At 57.8% G+C, this 9,463-nt stretch overlaps 1 protein-coding gene across 1 annotated transcript in view; it reads left to right on the top strand.

Annotated features, from left to right (window-relative positions):
• The first annotated feature begins 5,465 nt into the window (after positions 1-5,465).
• LOC123089566 (uncharacterized) overlaps positions 5,466-9,463 on the top strand; it is a 6,360-nt gene continuing 2,362 nt past the window's right edge. Inside the window, exon 1 of the mRNA XM_044511213.1 lies at positions 5,466-6,038. Within this exon, the coding sequence (XP_044367148.1) occupies positions 5,549-5,932 (384 nt within the window). The 5' untranslated portion in view covers positions 5,466-5,548 and the 3' untranslated portion in view covers positions 5,933-6,038. The remainder of the gene's footprint in view (positions 6,039-9,463) is intronic.

The following is a 9,463-nucleotide window of genomic DNA, read 5'->3' as shown; positions in this document are numbered from 1 at the left end:
AGTCAGCCTTCCGAGCTTCGATCCTTCTCAAGTTCGTCCGTTGGGACGGATTAGACGGTGCTCCGGCGTAGATTCCTACCAGCTCCTTGTGGCGGCAAGCTTAGGGTTTCTCGGTGATATTTGTTGCAGGTTCTTCAGATCGATTTAAGGATTTAACGGCGACGATCGGTTGAGGTGTCCAGCTTCATTGGACCATGACCCAACTGACGAGTTTCATTTTCTTTCTCTCGATCATATATGCGAGTCGGTAACTAGAGCCCCTAAATTCATTATTGCACCCGCAAAAAAGAAATAAATTTCATATTCTCATGATACCTCTAACTTAACATCATTGCCCGGGCAACAAACTGTTCTTCGGTTATACTCCCTCCATTTCATAATGTAGTGTCTATAAATTTTTACAAAAATCAAACATTACAAACTTTGACCATATTTATAGAGAAAAGTAGGTACATATAAAATACCAAATGCACATCATTGGATACATCATGAGTTATATTTTTCAAAATGTACATATTTGGCATTGTAGATGTAGACAGTTTTCTCTAATACACTCGGACAAAATTGGTAAAGTTTGACTTTCACAAAAATCTACGGCCACTACATTGTGTAATGGAGGGAGTATCATCGTATGAACTTCCATGCCAGTTATTTAAAATTAAAGTGATGAATTTGCTTTACCTTTGCACTCTGAATGTGAAGATTGGAATTTTATTTTTGTATTCCATCCCTAACCTAGTAATCTAAACGTTTCTATATTAGTTTATAGTGGAAGTAGCAACTTGCTTGTAGGTTACTCTCTTTAGAGCATCTCCAGTCGCGCCCCCAACAGCCCCCCCCCCCCCCCCCAAGGCGATTTTTTAGCGCCAGTGGCCGAAAATCGGTCCAGTCGCGCCCCCAGGATCTCGTTTAGCGCCAATTTGGGTGAAATCCAAAGCCGGCGATCCCGCCCCGAACCCAAACGGCCGGGTGTCGCCTAGGCGCGCCAGCACAAGCGAAAAGCGGCGTGGGCCCGCTTTGTCGGCGACTGGAAGCCCTTTTCCCGTCGTTTCCTCCCGCGCTCACCCCTCTCTTCTCCATTCCTCCTGCCAATCCCCCGCCTCCTTCCCGCCGTTTTGCCGGCCATGCCGCCGAAGAAGTACGTGATGCCGCGTGCTGCGACGGATCCCGCCGCCGTCGCCGCCCAACCGAAGCAAAGGAAGCCGAGGGCTCCACTCTCCAAGCCCCCTGGCATGACCAATGCTGAGTGGAAGGCGGATGTGGAGCGCCGGGAGGCCGTCACCGCCGACAGGCGCAACAGGGCGAAGAAGGCGAGGGAAAAAGTAGCGTACGCTGCGGCGGCGGCGGAGCGTGCCGTCGAACAGGCGGAGGTGGCGCGTGCGGCGATGGCAAATCCACCCGGTGACCACCCATATGCGGCCTGGAGCCAGCAGAGCATCGGCTCTCCGGCCAGGTTCTCGTCGTCGCCACACCCATGGAGCACGCCGTCGCCGGGCTATGCCGATGGGGACGCTTGCGGTGGTTTCAACCCCAACATCACGTTCCCCCACGGGCGCCCTGCCCAGCGCACGCCCTCGCCGGCGTTCACCGGCCTGCAGTACCCGCCTTACACGTACTCGCCGCCGGACTACGCAGCCTCACCGACGCCCCCTCTTTGCCGCGGCCTGTACTCGCAAGCGTCGTTGTTGGGGAACGTAGCAGAAATTCAAAATTTTCCTACGAGTCACCAAGATCTATCTATGGAGAGACTAGCAACGAGGGGAAGGAGAGTGCATCTACATACCCTTGTAGATCGCTAAGCGGAAGCATTCAAGTGAACGGGGTTGGAGGAGTCGTACTTATCGTGATCCAAATCACCGGAGATCCTAGTGCCGAACGGACGGCACCTCCGCGTTCAACACACGTGCAACCCGGTGATGTCTCCCGTGCCTTGATCCAGCAAGGAGAGAGGGAGAGGTTGGGGAAGACTCCGTCCAGCAGCAGCACGATGACGTGGTGGTGGTGGAGGAGCGTGGCACTCCAGCAGGGCTTCGCCAAGCACCGCAAGAGACGAGGAGGGAGAGAGGTAGGGCTGCGCTAGGGAGAGGTGGAAACTCTTATGTTTGCAGCCCCAAAGTCCTCAACTATATATAGGGGAGAGGGAGGGGGCTGCGCCCCCTCTACGGTTCCCACCCCAAGGGGTGTGGCAGCCCCAAAACCCATCTAGGGTGGCGGCCAAGGGGGGAGAGGGGGAAACTTGCCCCCCAAGTAAGGTGGAGGCGCCCCCTCCCCAAACCATAGGCGCCTTGGGCCCTGGTGGGGGGGCGCACCAGCCCACCTGGGGCTGGTCCCCTCCCACACTTGGCCCATGCTGCCCTCTGGGGCCGGTGGCCCCACTTGGTGGATTCCCGGGACCCTCCCGGTGGTCCCGGTACGTTACCGATAGCACCCAAAACTTTTCCGGTGACCAAAACAGGACTTCCCATATACAAATCTTTACCTCCGGACCATTCCGGAACTCCTCGTGATGTCTGGGATCTCATCCGGGACTCCGAACAACATTCGGTAACCACGTATATCTATTCCCAATAACCCTAGCATCATCGAACCTTAAGTGTGTAGACCCTACGGGTTCGGGAACCATGTAGACATGACCGAGACAACTCTCCGGCCAATAACCAACAACAGGATCTGGATACCCATGTTGGCTCCCACATGTTCCATGATGATCTCATCGGATGAACCACGATGTCGAGGATTCAATCAATCTCGTATTCAATTCCCTTTGTCTAGCGGTATAGTACTTGCCCGAGATTCAATCGTCGGTATCCCGATACTTTGTTCAATCCCGTTACCGGCAAGTCTCTTTACTCGTTCCGTAACACATCATCCCGTGATCAACCCCTTGGTCACATTGTGCACATTATGATGATGTCCTACCAAGTGGGCCCAGAGATACCTCTCCGTCACACGGAGTGACAAATCCCAGTCTCGATTCGTGCCAACCCAACAGACACTTTCGGAGATACCCGTAGTGCACCTTTATAGCCACCCAGTTACGTTGTGACGTTTGGTACACCCAAAGCATTTCTACGGTATTCGGGACTTGCACAATCTCATGGTCTAAGGAAATGATACTTGATATTAGAAAAGCTTTAGCATATAAACTACACGATCTTTGTGCTAGGCTTAGGATTGGGTCTCGTCCATCACATCATTCTCCTAATGATGTGATTCCGTTATCGACAACATCCAATGTCCATGGTCAGGAAACCGTAACCATCTATTGATCAACGAGCTAGTCAACTAGAGGCTTACTAGGGACATGGTGTTGTCTATGTACCCACACATGTATCTGAGTTTCCTATCAATACAATTATAGTATGGATAATAAATGATTATCATGAACAAGGAAATATAATAATAATAACTAATTTGTTATTGCCTCTAGGGCATATTTCCAAACAGTCGTCCGCGCCGCATCTCGGCGACACCGACACGACGGAGGCCGACATGTACGACATCATCGCAGCCGGCTCGGCTGCCGCCGCTGCTTCCCCCGGATTCACTATGCAGGACGACTCGATTGAACTTGCCGATATGGACGGCGAGGGCGACTACGGCGAGGAGGAGCCGGAGGAGGAGGAAGAGGAGAAGGAGGAGCCGGCGCCGATGAAGAAAGGCAAGAAGAAGAATAAGAAGACGACGGCCAAGTCCGGCGAGCCGCACATCAAATGGGCGTCCTGCGAAGAGGAGTGCCTCGCCGAAGCGTGGAAGGTCGCCTGCCTCGACCCGGTCACCGGCACGAATCAGAGCATCAAGATCTACTGGGACCACATCAAGACCGAGTTCGACGAGCGGAAGCTCGTTGACCCCTACTTCAAAGGCATGCACATGAAGCGGGGGTCGAAGGGGATGGAGAACCATTGGTCGCTCATCCAAACGGCGTGCACCAAATGGCATGGTATCTTCGAGGAGGTCGCGGCTCGCCCGGAGAACGGCACCAGCCTCGAGGATCAGGTATCGCATGCCGTTCTGTCGTCGTTATATCGCTCCGAGAGCGTTCTTTTGCCTTGTATGTGCCCTGGCGCGCGCTCTGGCGCTGACTGATGTCCTTTCTTCGGCGCAGCTGGTACGCATGTTCGCCATGTTCCGCGACGGCAATAGTGATGCAGACTTCAAGTACCTCCACGTCTTCAAGCGGATCGACAAGTGCGAAAAATGGGCGGCCGTCCGACGCACCCTCGCCAAGGCCAAAGAGACGTACAAACCGGACGCGCCGACCGCGGGCGCGGCCTACGGGCGCCCGGACGGCAACAAAGGTGCCAAGAAGGCGAAATACGCCGAGTCGGCTGCTGCGCGCGTGCAAGAGTCCATCGAACACTGTCTCGCCGACGCCAAGACCAGAGCCGCCGAGCGAGAGGAGAAAATTTAGGCGAGGTGGGCTGTTTTGATGACGAACAGCGCCGTCAAACTCAACTTGCTTCAGACCAGGGCCGCCGCAAAGCTCAAAGCTCAAGACACCAAGAAGAGGAACAACGATCTCGCCTTTTTGATGGACGGCGCTGACATGCTCCAGAGCAGCGACGAAAAGCTCAAGGCGTGGTACTTGGCCAATCGCGGCCTCATCCTGGACCAGATACAGGCGACGCCGACGCCGACGCCGCCGCGCAGCCCGGCGTCTGATGATGATGCCTCCGCGATGCCCAGCCCCACCGACGACGATGCCTCTGCCGCGCCGAACAGCCTGGAAGCCGCGTCAAACAACCCGGTAGCCGCGCCGACTCCTCCTAGCCCACGTACGCCGCCGCCGCCGCACCCGGAGGTTGAGCTCGGCGTCTGATGCCTTCCGCGTCCTTTCTTTTTTGTACGCCAAACTACATTTAATCGTCGATCTGTGGCACTGTGAATCGCCGAACTATTACGATGATCGTCGGTTTGTGGTTTCTTTGAGTGGGAATGATGGATTTCGAATATGAAACGCCTTCGGGGCGGTACCTGGGCGTGTGGCTAGGAAGAAATGAATCTCAGGGACCGAACTAGCGCCGGCTCGCCTCCAGGTCGCTCTTTTTCGGCGTCCTGAGGGCGAACGGGCTGGAGATGCTCTCAGTCAGTTGGGCCGCTTCGGCCGAGCGAGAAAGCGTCTGCTGGGCAGCGAAAGGACCTCCGCATCGTCTCATGGACAAGGCAAGGGGGGGTTGCCAGTTGAAGCATTATTGAATCCACTAGTGTGGCATTGTGCGCACGGCAGCTTGGCAGTCACCGCTTTGTCTAGAGAGCGAGCGTGCACTGACTACATCACGCAATATATGAAACCAACGGAAAAAAAACATTAGAACAAGCTTGCCGTTTCTGCATGACAGGTGGGCCTTCTTGGGCTTATCGCCCAACGGATACTTGCGCTCCAACCGTCGGTCGGGTCGGCCCCCCCACGCACTACTCCCTGCTCTGCTCTCCTCTCTGCTCATATAAAAGCCCGACCCAACGGACGCAACGGAACACCACAGCTCGCACTCACTCCACACTAGCGAGCCATCACCGCGAAGCCACGATCGAGCCGAGCGCACTCATGAGGGCGAGGCAGCGCGGTGAGAGAGGTGGTATGTCGTCGACGAGCACGAGGTCGAGGCTGGCGGCGGCGGCAGACGGGGCCTCGTGGTGCCTCGCGCTATCGGCGCTGGCGGCGCTGCTGCTGGTGTGCTCCCTCGGCGAGACGTCGGAGGCGGTCACTGTGCGGGGCGCCTCGCTGTCGGCGCGGTGGCGGCCGTGCGAGGAGGTCTACGTGGTGGCGGAGGGCGAGACGCTGCACGGCATCAGCGACCGGTGCGGCGACCCCTACATCCTGGAGCGCAACCCGCACGTCCACGACCCCGACGACGTCTTCCCCGGCCTCGTCCTCAGGATCACGCCCTCCAGCCCCAGCACCAGGCAGTCCGTCCCCGCTAGCCCGTAGGTAGAAGAAGAAAGAAGAAGAGTTTGATTGTTCTGAAGAATCATTCCAGTTCGCTCTGAAGAAGTCTGATTTAGTACGAGTAACCTCGCTAGTCTTAGCGGTAGAGGACTGTTAGCGGTTAGCCAAGGTAGTTATGGAGTCTGTACTCTTGTATTGTATACGGCTTAGGTAGCTTTGACTGTGCAGCAGTTTTGTTGAGTAGTGCTGTACGTCGCTCGGTAGTGGCACACCCACGATCACGCTCGGCTGCGGCCAGCGCCGTGTATAACTCTGCAGCCTCGAGCATAATTCAAGTGTGTTGAATCCCATTCTCTTCCTCCCTCGCAACATGGTATCAGACGCCTCGGACCTGCTCAATCCCTTCTCGCAGGCTCCCGATCCCGCTTCCGCTTCCACCATGGATGACAACCCTGTCCTCTCCCCTCGCTCCTCTGTCGACGGCGCCGCTGGTGTTCTCGGTGCGGCCGCTGGCGTCCTCAACGCCGAACCACTCCAGCAGGCTGCTCCCGTCGCCCAGCCCGTCGCCCCACCTATCCCACCTCCTCCATCGTCGGTTCCCTCCGCCATCCTCCAAACTGTCGATATTCGCCGCCACGTTCCTGTCGCCCTGGATCTTCTCGCCGGCAACTACTCTCAGTGGAGGCGCCACTTTGATACGGTGCTCGGCATGTTCGGGCTCGGCGCGCACGTCGACGCCGCCGCGGCGGTCCGCCGCGGCGGTCCCTCGCCCCCGTGATCCTGAGTGGCAGATGGCGGACCACACCGTCGTCCACTGGCTGTACTCCACTATCTCGCCGGAGCTCCAGGAGGCGGTCATGTAGCCCGAGGACACCGCCTTGACCGTGTGGCGCGCCCTCGACGACATCTTCCGCAACAATCAGCTGGCGCGCGCCGTGTACATCGACGTCGGGTATCACGCCGTCGTCCAGGGGGGCATGACCGTGATGCAATACTGCACCCGGCTCAAGGGCTTCGCCGATCAGCTCCGCGACCTCGGTCAGCCGGTGACGGATCCTCGTCAGGTTTTCCACCTCCTCCGCGGTCTTAACCGCCAGTACCACTCTGTGATTCCCCATATCACTTCCCAGGATCCGCTGCCCTCGTTCCTCCAGGTGCGCTCGTTCCTCCTCTTAGAGGAACACCGCGCCGCGCAGACTGCTACGCTGCAGTCTGCCCACGCCCTCTGGGCTGGTCGTGGCTCTCCTTCCTCGCCGGCCCCAACTCCGGCTCAGCCTCACCCACCTCCCGGCAACGAAAACAGCGCGCGCGGACGCGGGCGCGGTCGCCGCCGCGGCCGTGGCAACGGCGCCGCTCCTGCTTCACCAGCCGCACCGGCGCCTCGTGCGCCCGTCTGCCCGGCTCCGGCGCCGGGTGCCCACTCCTGGACGGGCCTCGTCCAAGCATGGCCGATGCCGTGGCGCGCCCCGGGCACCGGTGTCCTCGGACCCCGGCCAGGCACACCGCACCAACAGGCGTTGTTCGCCGCTCCCTACGGCGCTCCGAGTGGCTCATCTGCTAGCTACGGCGCTCCGGGCGGCGCGCCTCCTGGCTATGGCACTCCTGGCGGGCCTCCGCCTGTCTACGGCCCGCCTCCTTCCTACGGGTCTCCTGGCGCCAGTTCGTCCACCGCGCCATCACCGGCGTGGGACATGCAGACGCTGCAGGCAGTGCTCCACAGCGCCACCGCGGGGCCGTCCTCGTCCGGCACTGCCAGCGAGTGGTACCTCGATTCCGGCGCCTCCGCACACATGTCTTCAAACCCTGGTAATCTTCACTCTCTTCGCCCGTTTCGTTCGCCTTCTCAAATCATTGTGGGCAGCGGCGCTCACCTCCCCGTCACCCACATCGGCGACGGTGCTCTCCTCGAGGGTACCTCACCTGTTCAATTGCGCAATGTCCTCGTCTCACCTTCTCTCATCACGAACCTGCTTTCTGTTCGTCAAATTTGCCGCGATAACCCTGTCTCTGTCGAGTTTGACAAATTTGGTTTCTCTGTCAAGGATCTTCGAACCAAGGAGGTGATTCTCCGATGTGACTCGGATGGTGATCTCTATCCCGTTCGGCGTCCCTCGCTTGCTCCTCGTCATGCCTTTGTCGGTCTCGCCGACTCCAACTTATGGCACCAGCGTCTTGGGCATGCTTCACTTCGCCTCGTCGCCGACTCCAACTTATGGCACCAGCGTCTTGGACATGCTTCACTTCGCCTCGTCGCCGACCACCTCTCTGTTGGGTTCAGCAAGTCCGCGCCTCACTCGTGCCATGCTTGTCGTTTGGGCAAACATGCCCGTCTACCTTTTAGTCGTTCCTCCAGCAGTAGCATGTTCCCTTTTCATGTTTTGCACCTTGATGTATGGACATCTCCGGTTGTAAGCATATCTGGTTATGAATTCTATTTGGTTGTGCTAGATGATTATACTCATTACGTCTGGACCTTCCCACTCAAGCGAAAATCTGATGTGCTTCCGGTCCTGTTAGACTTCTATGCTTATGTGCAGACGCAGTTCCAGCTTCCCATTTTCTCTCTTCAAACAGATAATGGACGTGAGTTTGATAGCGCCGCTGTTCGGTCTCTCCTCGCTCGTCATGGCACTCATCTACGCCTCTCCTGCCCTTACACAAGCCAGCAAAACGGGAAGGCAGAACGCATCTTGCGCACGCTCAACGACAGCATTCGCGCTCTTTTGTTCCATGCGTCCATGCCTGCTCGGTTCTGGGCTGAAGCTCTAAGCACTGCCACGTATTTAATCAACCGCCGGCCATGCCATGCTACCACACCCTGCACCCGGCACGAACTCCTTCTCGGAGTCGCTCCTGACTACTCTTTACTCCGAGTCTTTGGGTGCTTGTGCTACCCCAACCTTACTTCCACGGCTAAACACAAACTCGATTATCGGTCCCTCGCGTGTGTGTTCCTTGGATATCCACCTGACCACCGTGGCTACCGTTGTTTCGATCCCATTTCGCGCCGTGTCATTACCTCTCGCCATGTCTACTTCCACGAGACGGTCTTCCCTTTCGCCCCTTCCTCCCCCTCTAACACCGCTGCTCCGCCACCGCCTACGATTGCTCCGCCCATTTTGCAGGTGCCCGCGCTTGATGAGCGGGCTTGCGATCGTGCCCCATGTGCGCCTTCGCCTGTGGCCTCTGGATCGCCACTGGACAGCTCCGTCGTGCGCATGCAGCGCGCGCGATCGGTGCGTTCCAACTCCATCGCTCGATCCTCGTCCAGCGGCGGCTTGGAGTCTTCACCGCCCAGCCTGCCCGCCATGCAACGGCATGCAGCCGCTGATGCGGCGATGGACGGCCCAGGCACGCGTGTCTCTGTTGACGGCCCTTCGCCTTCCACGCGCGTGCACCCAGTGTCGAGCAGCTCCTCCGCGCCGTCGTCTTCTACTGCTCCACCACCTGTACCACGGCGTATGGTAACGCGTGCCCAGACTGGCGTTCTTCGTCCAAACCCGCGCTACCACGACACCAGTCTTGTCGCCGCTACTTCATCTGATGTGGTCTCGCCGGTTCCCTCGTCGGTCC

The sequence above is a fragment of the Triticum aestivum genome, chromosome 4B (genome assembly GCF_018294505.1).
Source record: "Triticum aestivum cultivar Chinese Spring chromosome 4B, IWGSC CS RefSeq v2.1, whole genome shotgun sequence".
NCBI lineage: Eukaryota > Viridiplantae > Streptophyta > Magnoliopsida > Poales > Poaceae > Triticum > Triticum aestivum.
This window is presented reverse-complemented; position numbering and strand designations above follow the sequence as displayed.